Source organism: Acanthopagrus latus, chromosome 2 (genome assembly GCF_904848185.1).
Source record: "Acanthopagrus latus isolate v.2019 chromosome 2, fAcaLat1.1, whole genome shotgun sequence".
Classification (NCBI taxonomy): Eukaryota; Metazoa; Chordata; class Actinopteri; order Spariformes; family Sparidae; genus Acanthopagrus; species Acanthopagrus latus.
In genome coordinates this window covers 12,916,777-12,932,268 of record NC_051040.1, presented here as the reverse complement: position 1 = coordinate 12,932,268, position 15,492 = coordinate 12,916,777, and the positions used below count along the sequence as shown (strand labels likewise).

At 43.0% G+C, this 15,492-nt stretch overlaps 3 protein-coding genes across 3 annotated transcripts in view; 1 reads left to right on the top strand and 2 right to left on the bottom strand.

Annotated features, from left to right (window-relative positions):
* Window positions 1-3,991, bottom strand: part of LOC119012697 (protein jagged-1b) — a 49,496-nt gene extending 45,505 nt beyond the window's left edge. The window contains exon 1 of the mRNA XM_037086741.1: window positions 2,312-3,991. Within this exon, the coding sequence (XP_036942636.1) occupies window positions 2,312-2,596 (285 nt within the window). The 5' untranslated portion in view covers window positions 2,597-3,991. The remainder of the gene's footprint in view (window positions 1-2,311) is intronic.
* Window positions 3,992-8,307: 4,316 nt separating this feature from the next.
* On the bottom strand, window positions 8,308-11,139 carry snrpa (small nuclear ribonucleoprotein polypeptide A). The gene is made up of 7 exons (XM_037122628.1): window positions 11,068-11,139; window positions 10,677-10,766; window positions 10,394-10,566; window positions 10,096-10,275; window positions 9,186-9,362; window positions 8,975-9,063; window positions 8,308-8,888 (listed from the first exon to the last, which is right to left on the bottom strand). The coding sequence occupies exons 2-7, from the start codon at window positions 10,747-10,749 to the stop codon at window positions 8,729-8,731; spliced, it is 852 nt and encodes a 283-aa protein (XP_036978523.1). The 5' UTR covers window positions 10,750-10,766; window positions 11,068-11,139; the 3' UTR covers window positions 8,308-8,728.
* A 173-nt stretch (window positions 11,140-11,312) lies between these two features.
* Window positions 11,313-15,445, top strand: c2h19orf54 (chromosome 2 C19orf54 homolog). The gene is made up of 7 exons (XM_037122614.1): window positions 11,313-11,809; window positions 11,908-12,146; window positions 12,727-12,795; window positions 13,021-13,145; window positions 13,470-13,599; window positions 13,702-13,772; window positions 14,412-15,445. Exons 2-7 carry the CDS (start codon window positions 11,935-11,937, stop codon window positions 14,747-14,749), a joined length of 945 nt encoding a protein of 314 aa, XP_036978509.1. The 5' UTR covers window positions 11,313-11,809; window positions 11,908-11,934; the 3' UTR covers window positions 14,750-15,445.
* The last annotated feature ends 47 nt before the right edge of the window (window positions 15,446-15,492 follow it).

Below are 15,492 nucleotides of genomic sequence, written 5' to 3'. Positions count from 1 at the left end.
TCTTTTCAATTTGACTGCAAAAGCTTTTGAAACGACAGTTGGATTGTGTACATTAAACAAATGCGACCATTGTTTGTTTAATGTGTGTGCTATTAATTAATTCTTATTGGCTTCTGTATTTTTTACATTAACTCTGTTGTTTTAACTCACAGAAGGCTCGTCATTTAGGGAAATTAAGCCCTGTGAAAATGTCTGCATTGGCTGTATGGACATTGAAGTAACCTAATAAAAAGAGAATTTAATTTGTCTTTGTTTTTGAAGTAGACTTCCCTTTTACATTTTTATTGGAAACTAATTCTACTTACACAATTAGTACTTCACAAGATGGAGTATGTACAATATACCTGCAGTGTCCCAGGAGCAGCTTATGTGATCGCCACAAACACTCAGCAGCACCTCTGCTGCATTAATCTTCACTATGTTTGTGCCATTACAGAGATGAAATAGTTCTTCAGTTCATACATTATTTGATCAGCAGAAACATTTACAGGAACAACGATATTAATAAGTTAATTGTTACGTAATTTTTCATGGAAAATGCCCTAAATTCACTGGTTCTGCCCTCTGAATTTCAGGACTTACTGACTGTCCTCGTCTTACAGGATAGGAAACAGAATATCTTTGAGTCAGAAATGAGACATTTATAGAAGGCTGACATTATACAGATCAAATTAGAGAGCTCTTAGCTTCAGTCAGCATCTCAACACCTCAATCAGACTGAAATGTAATCTGGGTGAATCTATTTTACATCTGTGAGAAGATTAATCAGGTTTTTATTTCCCTTTAAAACCATAACTGACTTCCAACAAATGTTCTGTTTTTCAAGAAACTGTGTTTTCTTCAGTTGTCTGCAGCTGAAAATCATTTGCATGTTTATAAAAATGACAAACAGGCTTCGGTTTTATATCAAACAGTGATGAAAAGGGAAAATAATCTTTTTTTTTTTTTTTTTCAATCACACTAAGCTTTTCCTTTTGAAAATCACACTGGAACAACATCCTCAAGGCTGCACTGACAACAGACGACGTGCAGCGACCACTCGATGCTCATCAAGCTTCACTTCTGAATCGCACGTCGGCTCCAAGTCCTCATGAACATGCTCTCCTGTCTCCTGCATTAATAATAGTCGCCAGCAGCAGCCGAGGCTCCTGAGTGTGTGTTTTCACACCGCAGTGCAGTCAGAGAATGGAGGGAGTGGAGTGTGTGTTGTTCTTCGGCTGTGAAGGGGTTGCAGAGGTGCAGAGAGAGACGCGCAGAGCTGCCCCGACGTTCAACATTCACACGACCCGGAGTTTACTCGGCTGTGGCCCCCCGGGCTCCACACACACCCAAGACACAGATGCTGGATGTGAGCTCAGTGTTTAGGGAAAGTGCACACACACACACGCACACACACACATTCTCACACACATGCACAGAGTGGAGCACCTCTGGGCCTGTTCTTGCTACTGCTGGCTCCTGTCACACATCATAGAGCTTCCTGATCGGGCCAGCAGCTGCTTGACAGCTCTCAGAGCAAAAAAAAACAAAACGGGAAAATATTTAATGGTTTTGCACCTTCACGCCCAACATTTTGCTGGCATACAAATCCAAAGCTTTCCATGCTGCCAAATTCACAGCTTGTCAGAGCCCTTTACACATTCATCGCCTTGATTGGACTCGTCTATAAAGGAAATCACACACAGAAAAGTCTGCATCCATGCAGTCATTAGGATGAGAATTGTAAATAATGTGCAAAACAGAGATGTTACTGCTGGCAAGCCTGCTAAAATGGAGCCGCTTTACTCCTGTGAATAAAGCCAGGGCTGAGATGAGGGGGTGTGGTGCGTAATTAACGTGTTATTTATCCCTCAGAGCACCTCAAAAAGAATTTAAGGTTTTCTTTACAGCTGAAATCACTCAAATACATCACATGGAACAGCTGTAGGCTCGCATTATGCTTGATCAGTGTGTTCTCATCCTCACCATTCTCCTTAAAGAGTTCAGAATGCTTTGAAACAGGATTTTGGTGTACTATTCTCACATTTTCCGCTGTCATATTTGCATCCCGTGCGTCTCGAACAGAATTACAGTAGTTTTCTGTTGCGTGGGATAACAGACACCAGCGGGCTGAAACAACAGGTGGGCACAGCGCCATGTAGGAGCAGAATGAGGGCAGCACAAAGAGGGAAGGGACAGTGCGTGTGGACTCCATTACTGACTGTTTTCAGGCAGCTGTGATGGGAAATAAAAGCTGAACCACAGTTAAAAGTCAGCTTCAGGGGGGGTTTAAGGGCATGCCGCCCGAAATAGCACTTAATCGGTGGCTTACCTGCGGTTGTATCGTGAGCGCGACGAGGAAAATCACAGTCCGCTGCAGGTGGAGGTGTCCCCGGTGTGGGGCACTCCCCATGGTGGTCACCCCGTGCGCTCTTGTGCTCTCCATCCCTGCGCCAAGGGGCTGGGGACCGCGTTGTGCGCTTCGGCGGCGGCGGCAGTGCTGGTGCTGCTGGTGCTGCTGGTGGTGGTGCCCCCCTCCTCCTCCACCTCCTCCTCCCTCCCCGCGTCCGTCCGTCCGCCCAGCTCTCCTCCTCAAACTCCCGCAGAGCCGCTTCATCGCGTCCAGCTCAGAGAGAAACCATAACTACCCCCCCCCTGTCTCCCTCCGCTTGGATTTATCCCCCCCGCCGCCCTCACCACACAACACACAAACACACACCTGATCGGGGTCCAGGGTGGATTTTCCACTGGGAGCGACACATGCACACAAACACACAAACACACGGCGCATAAACACACTCCCCTCCGCGCCGTATTCCTCCCACCACCTGCGTTAAGAGGCTTTAAAGGTCCAATCTGCCGGCTCACTTGACTTGAACTCTCATCCCAATTAGCTGACACTCTCCCTGCTCTTCTTCAAGCCTGGTCCACGCGCAAAAAAACTGAAAAGAAAAAAAAACCCACACCAATAATATTCAGCGTGATGAGAAGTTGCGTCTCTCCACTTTGCGCTCCTCTCATCCAAAGCTGCTGCTTGGCCGTTTATTAACCCGATACGAAGCCCCGGCGGCGACAGAGTCAGTGTGGGAAACAATGAGGGAGGGAGACAGACAGAAAGAGAGAGAGAGAGAGCATGGAGGGTGTGTCCTTAGGCAGGGAATATCCGTCTCTCAGCTCTTGTCCGGATGGTTCCCAGAGCGCACCAATGCGCTCACCACTCTCCCTTCTGACCGACCCAAAACTTTTTATTATTTCCTAAGCATGTCACATTTGCGCACGGGATTACCCCGAGCGCGTTTCACGTCTCCTCGCTTTGTTTCCTGTTTGCTCTCTTTACCTTCGGTTACACTCCAGTTTCAGGTTTCAGGTCTCTGCACGCTTCAGAGGCAGCTCCGCCGCGCCAATTAAATGATTTTTTTTTCTTCTCAGTTTTGCTCTGGCGGCCTCTGAAAGGGGAAACTTTCTATCGGCGTCTGGAGCGCTACGTAATGAACATAAACAGTACGCAAACAGAGTGTATGTTGGCCAAGAAGGCGCGTCATGGCGCACACGTTGGCCCCTACCTGCAGCCTATTGTGATCGTCATACCCACATTAATAATCGAGCTTGTTCCTGTGCGCACATGTTTGCTGCTTAATGATGCCGCCGGCTGCAGCTACTCACCGGCTGAGCGCACTGAGGGCGCGTATAGGCATCTTTTAGCATATTGGCACCGCTCACATGGCATATTTTCCACATCTAACTTCCAGAGTTCCACACAATGTACCTTCTTCATCGAGGAGGAACTCTAATGAGATTCTGCCTCCCTCCTCCTCCTCCACCTCCTCCTCCTCCTTCTCTTCCTCTATCGTAAGGTCTATCACAGGCTTGTTGCTCAAGAGCTTCCCTGACAACCGCTGGTGTTTCCGCGGCCTGAGCGCTCGGCACTGACCCCGGAGCAGAACAGAGGGCTCTTGAGGAGCAGAGGGTTGATTTGCATAGAGGGAGCAGTGACCTCCAAACATGAGCTGAATTCTAACCAACAGTCCCGGAAGTGCTCGCGCGCGCGCGCTCACGCATGCACGCACACACACGCACACACACACACACACACACACACCTGAGGGATCCGACCTCTGCACTCTGTGGGTCCTGGTACCCGAACGGAAGTCTTGTGAGTTTTGTATTTGGCACCACCTAATGGCCGGATGTGTCCTTTAGGGCACACATTTAAAATGTGAGGCTCACTGGTCTTAAAGTCTACAGTAGACATCTAATCAGTCAGTGACACATGTTCTGATCTGATCTAATCTTTTAATGTTTGTCTCTCTCCATGTCTTCTGTTTCTACTGTAAACATTTTAAAGAACAATCTGCGACATTCACTCAAAGTGCTTCGTCTTTTATTCTCTTTACCCCTGGAAAGGGACTTCTGGAGACTTCGATTGCATTAAACTCTAGATGTTTTCTTTAATATTAAAGCAAGTGCCCATCTACTTCAGTTGTTTAGGAGAATGCTGCAGAACATTTCCGCTTAAGAAGGTGTAAATAACTTAATTTCATATCAATTTGGGATCTCAGGACTGCTAGAGACTTGGATTATGATGGGATGTATGTTAAACAGTTTAACCTCTTCATTTTAAAACAAGTCCCCATCAACTTCAGTTGTTTAGGAGTATGCAAAAACACTGTTTTGCTGTGAAGCTCCAGAAATGTTTTGTGGATGATGAAACTTCGCCTGACTGAGGGTGAAGAGATGAAGTCTGAAGTTTTCATTTTTTGGGTGAACTATTCCTTTAAAGGCGAGTCAATTCACATCACTTTTTTCCCCAAGAGATGCAGCAGTCTCACCTGCAGTATCGTGTCCCTGCAAAGTGAGAGGACGAGATATTAAATAACTGTCCAATGATGATATTATTGGCCAGTTAGTTTAACCTGTTCAAAACAAATGACAGTGCTCTGAATTTGGATTGTAATTATTGATATTTAGTCAAATAAATGTCACTTTTACACAGAGGAATACTGACAGCCAGACTAAAAACACCTACATAAAAAGATGAACTGAAAACACACATTAACACACACAAGTTATTTCAGTCAATTCAAGTCACAAATCTTTAATTTCCAGTCGAGTCTAGAGTCATTTATTTCCTGTCAAGTCATCGAAACAGTATTGCTTTTAAAGTGAACTCAAATGTTGACCCTTGAGTGACACAAACTACTTTAAACCTGAACTATGACGATATCATGTCTGAAATTATTAATACACACAGTCTGTGAACTTTAAATTGGTGTTATCATTCTTGTAATATGTCGCCTAGAGAACGCCACTTTGCAAGCCCCTTGAGGGTTTATAGGCACATTCCCTTGCAAATAATAATATTTTTTATTCTATTTTATGCGCAGAGCAAAAAAAGGAAGAAAGAAACCACATACCACACACAATGACACACATACGTGACACAAGCTCTTAAACGTCTGAGAGAGCCCCACGTCTTAAGAGTTGATTTTTGATCTGACAGCCCACATAACCCACCAGATAAGTTGCCTCTCAGTCCCTGCAACTGAGAGATCAGTGTGCTGGTGAATGGGAAGGCAGTAGGCATGTTGCCAAAAACATGCGACACACACACACACACACACAGAAACACACTCTCTCTCTCACTCACACATGGCGCCCTGGTGGCTAAGGTCAGCGCTTTCTCAAGGCAAAATAAGGGAGTGTGGAAAGGCTTGGGAAACTACAGAAGAATGTGCATTTCTGTGTACACTGCTGAGCCGACCTGAAGACAATTACTCAGGGCACAGTTTAAGTCCACAACAGGGAGGCCCTGTGTGCGCCGGGCACAGTTGATAGTGCAAGTCTAAATTGAGCTTTTCAGGCCTAATTCACACATCACTCTGCCCTGCGCTCATGAATCCAGCCTTTGAGAGGACGAGGTGGCCCTTGTTGGCACGTAATTACTAAACCTACAGTGTGCGAAGGCTGCGAGGGGCCAGTGAGGATGTGCTGCAAAGCATATGGCAGGCATTTACTAATTGGCAAAGCTGAGACCATTGTGACCCATTGAACCTGTTTGGATTCATTTAGATATTTGTTTAAACACAAATTACTCGCATGCCATCCTTATGAAAGGAGGCCTACAACATCATCACAACTCTGACGTTCTTCTGCTTTTTACTATTGACTGTATTGTACTTTAACTCCACTAACACAGAGGCAGTCTGATATTTTGTATTTGTTTTGAATCTACTTCATTTCTTCATTACAAGTGATATCAACTTGAGTGAAAAGTTGAAGCTTCAAAACGTGTCAGTGAATTTCAGAATATTGCAGAATTTGCTATTTCTATCTTTTGCTTTAATGATAGTATGCACTCCAGCTGGCACAGACTATAAAAGTTTGTGCAAAACCTGCTGACTCACGTTGTCTCAGCATGATTCGCTTCTCGATCTTTAAGGCTGATGTCTGGTGACTGTGGAGGAAAGTCCCTGACAGTCGGGACTCCTTGGTCTTTTTTGGTCTTCAAGTAGTTCTGTCAAAGCTGTGAGGCGGGTTTGGGCTCATTATCCTTCCGCAGTACGAATCCTTCTCCACAAAGATCAAACCAGAGGGTGGAGCGTGTCTCTGAGGAATGGTCTCTTTGGTCAGGGCGGAGTCAATTCTGTGCAGGTGTCCAACTCCAGAGGAGGCAAAACAACCCCAGACTTGCATCTTCCCATTTCATGTTTCACTTTACTCCTTACACAGACACACACACACACACACACACACACACACACACACACACACACACACACACACACACACACACACACACACACACACACACACACACACACACACACACACTCCATTCTGTAATGAACAGAAATCTCACACTTGGATTGATCTAGAAAATGTTTTACTTTTTTCCAGACATCCACACCCTCATCTCAAGACTGTGTCCTTGTTTCCCCTCCTGAGATGTGGTTCACAAACTGCTACTTGTCCTCCACAAGACAGCCCTCTTCTGACGGGACTTTTACTGATTGGATTCTTTAATTCTTTCGTCAATAAATTCTGCATCTGTGACAAAGTTGCTTTTCTATCTCTCAGGGAACTCAACTTGATGAATTGATCGTCTGATGGTGTGGTCACTTTGGGTCTGCTGGATCGTGTTTTTGGATACAATTGATCCAGTCTCTGCAAAGTCACTGCCTCCTGAGAAACCTTCAGTTGAACCATGATTGAACTGGACTGAACTGAAATGTGATTTGCTTGAAATACCATAGCTAGAAACCACAGAGGCGTCTCTTACAGTGAAATCAAGGTTCCCACACGCACACATTCATACCCACTGCTTCAGGTGTGTTCCCAGAGCTGCATAAAAAAAAAATCAGAAATAAACACCATTTGGCATTGAGCAGTTCCACCACCTGCAACCCAATGACACGCATAATCACTGAATTTTAAGTTTTTGTTGGCTTCAGAATCACTCGAGGATAAAAGGCCAGAGACAGATGATGGAAATCCTGCAAAACATGATGACTCATAGCAGCCAGTAAGTGATGTAATCTAATCGATTTTAAAAACAGAATTAATCTGTGTCTGGTTCATTGCACTGAGCAGAGCACACATACAGATAAAAATGGCTTGTTTGGGCATGTACTGTGTACATCGAGGCACAAATTGAATGTGACTCCAATTGGTTCATTTGACAAGCAGGAGGGAAGGTTCGTGTGGAGGCCCAGAATGCTTTGAAGAAAAAGTTGGAGGACTCTCTAATGAATACAGGACTAATGAAAGATTCTTTAGGATGCCAAAGTATCCAATGTTCTGCAAGTATTTGCAGAGGATGTGGGCAGCCAGCAGTGTGAAGTGTGTTAAGTGTAACATTGGCCACCTGAGGCTGAGTCAAGAAAAGACTTCTGCTTCATGACATCGATGACCTTTTCTCCACCGCTGACTGATAGACAGTTCTCATAATCAGCTTTGTCCTACAGAGCGCTGAGAATTTGTTGTTTCATCTTCCAAGAAAAAGGTCACACAAGCGGTTTCCCTGAATAATCCATACTCTGAGGCTGAAGATGAGATCTCCTGGTACGGTTTTTGGTTGGAACAAAGGCCTACAGATGACCACAGCAAACAGTTTAACACCACTGCATTGACATATTTTGGTCAAGTTTGTGACAAAAGCAGAAGCCACAACAATTGCAAATCAGATGGGTTGCTCTAAAAACCATTTACTATGAGTTGACTAACCCTCCCACCTCAATATCAGAGGTGAAATAAAATGGGTTTATAGCACCATCTATTGGTATCAGATTAATTCCCACAGTAATGAACACATGAAGACATGAGGCAGAGCAGTTTCTTACTGAAAAGGTTTAATTCTAATAACAAAAAAGCTCCAGGTACAATGTCTGGTAGACCAGACTCTGGGTGCAATGCTTTATGACAAACAGTTAAAAAAACAAAATAGAAGATGCATAAAGTTGCTGATTAGATTGTGAATCCAAAGAAAGTAAACCAGCCAATTTTGCAAAATTCTTATAAGTTGGATGCAAAAATCCTCCACAAATTTACCTGGCCATCAGTGTGACACTACAAAACACAGCAACTTGATGCAAAGAACGTATACTTACATGTAATCCTGGAAGAAGGAAAAATACATCACCTGCTCTGCATTGATCAACATATTTCTTAAAAAACGTTTTAGTTCGGATCACTGCTGAACATCTCTTAAAAGATGTGTGTGTGTAAGCAGGTCAACTGGCCCTCAGCTGTATTATTTCTTGGCGAACGAGATCTTCATTGCATTTGCTTGTGTAATCTTAAAGCCTTGTAGTGCATCTCGTGCAGCGCCGGCCTGCACTTCGTTGTCAAACTCCACAAAGGCGATGTCGTGGCGACCAGGGACCAGACGCACCTCCTTGAATCCAGGGAACCTAAAGAACAAACAATGCAGTCAGGTTCTGCTTTTAACAAATACAAAAATACAAAAAAGCTGTGCAGATAAGGATCTGATACTAACTGGTTGAAGAGCATGGACAGCATGAGTTCGTTCGTCTCCTCTGGCAGGTTGGTGAGGAAGAGGATGTGATTGGGAGGATTTTCTGCAACCTGTGAGGATCAAAGACAAAGGTCATAACAGAGTAGCAAGAAAAAAAAAGAAGAAAAAAAACACTAGTTTTTTGTTAAATAAATTCAAAAAACATGCTCTGCCAGAAGGCAGCACGCATTACCTGCTGGGGCATTTGTCCAGGCATCTGTCCGGGCATCATCTGGCCAGGAGGCATGGCTCCAGGGGGCATCTGACCAGGTGCCATCCCAGGAGGAGGCATCATGCCAGGAGGGGGCATATAAGGCGGCTGTCCTGGCATGTGCATCATACGGGGAGCCTGGCTCATGGGAGGCATTCCCTACAGAGCAAAAAGTCATGAGCATATCAACCAATTCCTCCACACTATTCAACATTTTTGGTCCCGGGAGTTACAACAGAACAAGGCAAAAAAGGTTTAGAATATACTGCCTATGAGATAACATGCTTTAAGTTATTTTTAAATTTGCAGATAGATTGCAGATTAAGAAGAGTACTCTTAACCACTTAATATCTTTAATTGCCCGCTAGTCTGGCATAGAGGTGTGGAAATTTCTCGATCTCGGCCTGTCATCTGTTTAATCGCTGCATGAAAATTTGGTGTCAATTTATAGTTCTTGACTGTTCTTTTTCATCTGCCTATATGGCCAGATAGAGACGAATGTTCTTGGAAGAAAAGGTTTTTGTGACACATTTGTTTTTTTTCTTACCGTTACAAATTCATCATAGATGTTACCACATCAATCTGACTTTAGTCTGATGTTTTGGTTGCAACTTTAGCCATACTTTGTCATATTTAAGGTAGGAAAGATCAGCATGTGGGTTTCAGTCCCAATTTGCTTTGGATTTTTTTTTTTAGTTTTATCTAATAACCCTGAACCTCTACGTTGCTACTCTGTACACATTTATACTCAACATCACTGTTTATGATAGCTCGTCCTTCATTCTCAAGATTTTGGGACAGAAACTCCCACAACAGTTAATGCAATCAAATCTGTAGCAAACATTAATTCCATCAACTGATTATAAATGAAAACACATATTGTCCCACTCACAGGCATGGCAGCAGGGACACCAGCAACCATGGGTGCAGCGGCTCCTGGTACACCCTTCTTAGCTCCTGCTGTCTCAGCTCCCTTGACTTTCTTGGTCCTCTCCTTTTTACGGTCACGCTCCACATAAGTTCCCTTCATTTTAGCTATGATGTCTGAGTCCATCTTAGCATACTGTATACGCTGTAGGAAGAGACATAATTTCAGGGCACACATTAGATGCTATATATATGTTGCTTATCATTATGATCACTCTTTCCACTCTGTTAAGTCTCAGTGGTATCCACTGTGTTGAACCTACCATGGGTTTGTCGTAGAAAGGGAATCCCTGCATGGATCTCAGGGCATTGGAGGCGCTGTTAACCTCTTTGAAAATAACAAAGGCCTGACCCTTCATCTTCACGTTTCTTGCGACCAAGATGTCCAAAATCTGACCGAACTGTGAGAAGATGGCGTACAGCGACTTTTTCAACTCTGCAGGAACAACAACAGTGTAGTTCAAACCATTAGTTTGACCTGTGAGTTTCTGTGCGATGTGAGTGAGGACACACACACCGAAGGCTAGACGGTGAGGATCAACTTACCATCTTTCTTGATTTTCTCATTCAAGTTGTTGATGTAGATTGTATGATTGAGTCGCACTTCCGCAGTGGCCATCTTCTAACCTGTTGGAGCTGTTGGAATAGAACAAACACTTTAAATTTTCCTTTTAAACCAGATAGAAACACGGCTAACTAGCTAGCGTTAGCAAATTACTATACCGCTTGAATAGCGTGGAGGGAACGTTAGCTAAAAGCTAGCTGTTGCTAACATATTTAGCTGAATATATTCGCCTATCGCTTGCGCCTGATTCAACTCATTGACACAAAATGCGTCGAACAAGGACACCTAACTTCCAGAATGGTTTGGAATCACCTTAAAAGCAAAAAAGAGCTATTTTAAAACTATTAAACGTGATGTGGAAGGAGTACTTACTCAGGACGGTGAATGAAAACCCCGGCCTTCGCAAATCCCGTGCTCTGTTCTCGCGTTAAGAAATGCGAATCTGCTTCCGGCTGCTTCCGGTGTTACTCTACATTCAGTGACCCAGTGCAAAAGTTCTTATTTTTATTTTTATTTTGTTTATTTGTTTATTGTGGTGCTTTCTATGACAGCAGCTTTTTTTTCTTTTTTTTTTTTTTTTACCACCAAAGCATCTTGACAGGACTGCACATTTTTAAACCAACGAGCAATGTTTCTTGATAGCTCAGGTCACAGTATGTAGTGTAACACCTAGAACCTTTTATGCCCCATTTTAAGCGTCTTTTGTCTTTTCAGGAAGGTAGAAGTTACTCAGACATAAATGAATTAACTGGGCGTTCATTAGTAGAGTGATTTAGTGTCGTGAACGATAGTCGATAGATGCACTTGGGGGCGGTACGACCATTTTCCGTTGAAGAAGAAGAAGAAGAAGAAGAAGAAGAAGAAGAAGAAGAAGAAGAAGAAGAAGAAGAAGAAGAAGGTGTCAAATGCCAAATTCCTAATATGAGGGTAACACTGGTGTTAGCTAGCGTTGCTCGCTGAAAAGTTGTTGTATTTTCTAGTATGTAAAATATTATAAGCGAAACACTTCTTTATGGAACGGGAGAAGATTGTGAGTGTCAGTTTCAGCCCATATAGCAGTCTTTACCGATTTAGAATAAGTATTTTTTTTTTTCACCCGTGGAAGAGCTACTAGGTAAGTTAGGAGAGAGTCACAGTATTTATCAGGTCTGTTGGAAATTGTCTTTACAACATGCACTACTACCATGCTAACCAAGTTAATACGCTTATCAGGGTTCATCTAAAAGGAGCTCACACAAGATGTCAGTGCAGTGTCCCCTGTCACCACCACCACCACCACCAGCAGCAGCAGCTCCTCCTCCTCCTCCTCCTCCTCCTCCTGCCCCAGGGCTACCACCTCCAACTGTCTCAACACAGAAGAAGAAGCTGTATCAGACTATAGCCAGCAGCAGGAGTCCTGTAGAGGGGAACCACACAGAGGCCCGTTTACTTCTCAGTCAGAGGGAGAGCAGGTGAGATTTATCCACTTTCATCCACTTTTTCTTTTCACATTTAGCCCTAACTCTGTGTAACTTACTTTAACTTGTTTAAAAATCCTGGCAGTGATTTGCATATCCAGTATCTGACAGCCATTGGCATGCTTTAAAACTCACCTAATAGCTGACCAATACGGCTTTTTCAGGGATCAATACCAGTTATTAAAGACAATAAGGAGACTGAAAACCGATATTTAGGACCGATATTCTGTTGCCGTAAAATTGAAAGTCTTTGTGTAAAATGTTTTTAATAACTACTGGTTAGATAAACCTAAATATGATTTACTCAAGTACTGTTCTTAAGTACACTCGGTCCACCTCTTAATGTTATAACTAATTTGTATTTGGTTATAAATATCTTTTCCTTGTAAAGACAGTAGTAACACTTATGATGGCTTTATTTAAGCGTCCAGGACCCTGAAACCAAGGCAACTAAATAAAACCCAGTAACCCTATATGTATCATTTACACTTACCGTCACATGTGTTTCTTGGAAAAAGGGCCTCTTTTGTAATGTGCGTCTATGTTAACGCGATGTGGGGTTTTTGTGCTTTAGTTTTAGGAAGGACCTGCAGTGGATCCTGGTGAACAACTATGTGCCTTCTCTAATCCAAGATGGCCCACAGTAAGTCAATAAACTTTGGTGTCATTTTAACACTTGTCATTCACACCTTGATCTACAGTTGAAAGAGAAAGCACTGATATAGCTCAAACAAAACTGTTACCAAGAATATTATAGGAACAATGGTGCCATTGTTTCACAAGATTTACTTGAATGCTATAATGTTTTAGGAAACTTGGAATATTTGCCAGGGTGAGTCTGTGAGAGTATTATTCATTTATTTTCCAGGTGTGGCCTGGTGGCTTTGTGGATGTCTGCTCACCTTCGACAGCCACAGCTGAGTCTTGACATGGAAACTGTTGTTCAGACGGCACTCAGCAGAGGATACACGGCACAGGGGGAAATGTTTTCAGGTGACAAGAGTTTGTAAACTTTTAGGGCAATTTGTTTTGATTGATGTAGTAGAAACAGAGGGACAGCAAGAATTTCATGAAATCAAGGCAAAGACAAAAAAGTTCCTCAACATCACATAAAAGTCCTAGAAACAGATGCAAGATTAATTTGGGTCTTTAAAAAATGGGATTTTCAGTTATAAAACAAGGTTTTCAGCTAAAACCTGTTTTTTAAGTCGTAATTCCCTCTTTATGTTTCACAAGCTACAAACTAAGTGCAGTTTCACACTGTGTTGCGTTTATGGCTGTTTCTTTATTATCTCATTAAGATTTTTATTTCGCCAGCTGACAACATGGCCCTGTTGGCAGAGGAGGTTTGTGGCTGTAAGGCTGAGCTGCTGTCAGGAGGCTTAAGTGGTGAAAATGCTGCAACCATCATCACACACCTGTGGGGGAGACAGCCTGTTCTCATCCCGTATCCTCCACCCAAAGAAAAACTGTGGCGTTTCAGTTTGTACTTATGTTGTAAAAGAAAAGTTTGTTATTACAGGGCACGGTTCCTTCACAGCATGTGCAGATATGATGAGGACTTCAACCATGAGCCATGCCAGCGCAGCGGCCACAGGGCACACTGGGCAGTCGCTTCAGGTAAGATTGGAGGGGTTAAGAAAACTGACTGAGACAGAGACACCATTCACCATTACAAGACACTGAACCATCAAAATGATTTAGAAGTTGTTATTTTAGATAAAACAGTTACATAATGTTCCTTTGGATAATTAATCATAATAATCACGTGGAGAATAAAATGTTAAAGAAATAGCTGCAATGATCAAATCATAAGAGAATGTTTTGTATAGTGAATGATTGTAGCGAGTTTCAACCTCTAAGCTTCAATTCACTGATCTTCATTGTTAGTTGAGTGACGTAATTAGTGCAGATGTAAGCGTCCCAACTTCAGTGGACCTGGGGTTGTCAAAGCAGGTCTGATTGGAATAGTGAGCGTATAGTAAGTGTGTCGCTTGTGGACATTGTCTCAGCTTTACATGTACTGGGAGCTGACTCCTGTTCACAGTGCAGCAGTAAAGAGGAACATTTGGGGAGGAACTCTGGAGAAAAAACTGTTTCAGTCTGTGATGTGAGATTTAGGGATACAAGACAAGGGATACATTTCCATCATGAGTGAGGCCAGACAGAGAATTTCCTGATATACTACAATAAGGCTGGTTTAACCAGTCTGACAACACCAATATGACACACACTAACAACCACATCTGTCCTTCCCAGGTGTTCTCCTCGGTTTGGACCAAGGAAGCGTGAACAACGACCACACTCAACCTGACATCACTCTGCCCTGGCTCTCTCTTGCCACTGACAGCAGCTGTCCCTGTCCCGTCAGTAGCTCAGCAGTCAAAGAGGTTTTCATCCTGGCAAAGCAGGGTAAAAGTCTGCGCTACCAGCTGTGGAGTTTGGACAGCGTGGCTCAGAGTAACGAGCAGCTGAGGACGATGGACCCTCAGAGAGCTAACGACGGGACCCGGTATGTGGTTCCTGAAGGAGGGGTGGAGGCTGGGCTGGCTGGGCAGGCAGTGCTGCTCCACACAAGGACGCAGAATCAGGAATGAGGGGGATACGTCAATCAGTTGTGTGGGGAAAGATAGATACAGGGTGCAGCATCTAAGACTCAGAAAACACTGTGGAGTGAACTCTTATGACTGATAGCACAGTTTTACCCATTTAAACTCAGGATTTTTACAGATGTGGGTTTTAAAATAATGTGATATTTGTGTGATTTGCAAATGCTTTCGAATAAAACAAAAAGTGCCTTGAAAAGGGGCTTCAAAGTGTTCACATAACAGCATGTCACGCCAAAGCTGTGTGTGCTTAAGTTCTTAAGTTAGGTCATTATGGAGCCAGTTAGGGGTAAATGATGTGAAAATGTGAGATTATGTAATTTAGGGTCATATCTCAAATTTAGTTTCACTGACAAATCTGTCATTAATTTTCTCGATCAACCAGTAAGTTATTTGGTCGATAAAACTACAGAGAGTTTTGAGAAATGTTGATCAGTGTTCTCCCAAGCCCAAGATGACATCATCAGATGTTTTGTTCTGTCCAAAAACCCAAATATATTCATTTTACTGTCATAGGAATTTCCAGAAAATACAGTTTTATCAGTGTACAGAGAAAAAGAAATTATAAATGAAAGAATTATAATTTGTCCTGCGTCTTTGCAGTGTGATGATGCCTCGTCACCTTTTGGTGCTAAGATACGACTGAATGTTACATATTTATTCAATAAATTATTTTTGTTTACTTGATCACTGCCTACCTTTTACAGTTCATCATGCAAGATATATACATATAG

Excerpts from the sequence above, each read along its gene's own strand:
- snrpa (XM_037122628.1), bottom strand. The coding sequence starts at position 10,749 with ATGGCCACTGCGGAAGTGCGACTCAATCATACAATCTACATCAACAAC. Across the intron at positions 9,363-10,095 it reads GTGTCCCTGCTGCCATGCCT|GGAATGCCTCCCATGAGCCA; the intron begins GTGAGTGGGACA and ends TTTGCTCTGTAG. Across the intron at positions 8,889-8,974 it reads CTGTCCATGCTCTTCAACCA|GTTCCCTGGATTCAAGGAGG; the intron begins GTTAGTATCAGA and ends TTTGTTCTTTAG.
- c2h19orf54 (XM_037122614.1), top strand. The coding sequence starts at position 11,935 with ATGTCAGTGCAGTGTCCCCTGTCACCACCACCACCACCACCAGCAGCA. Across the intron at positions 12,796-13,020 it reads CTAATCCAAGATGGCCCACA|GTGTGGCCTGGTGGCTTTGT; the intron begins GTAAGTCAATAA and ends TTTATTTTCCAG. Across the intron at positions 13,600-13,701 it reads AGACAGCCTGTTCTCATCCC|ATATGATGAGGACTTCAACC; the intron begins GTATCCTCCACC and ends CAGCATGTGCAG.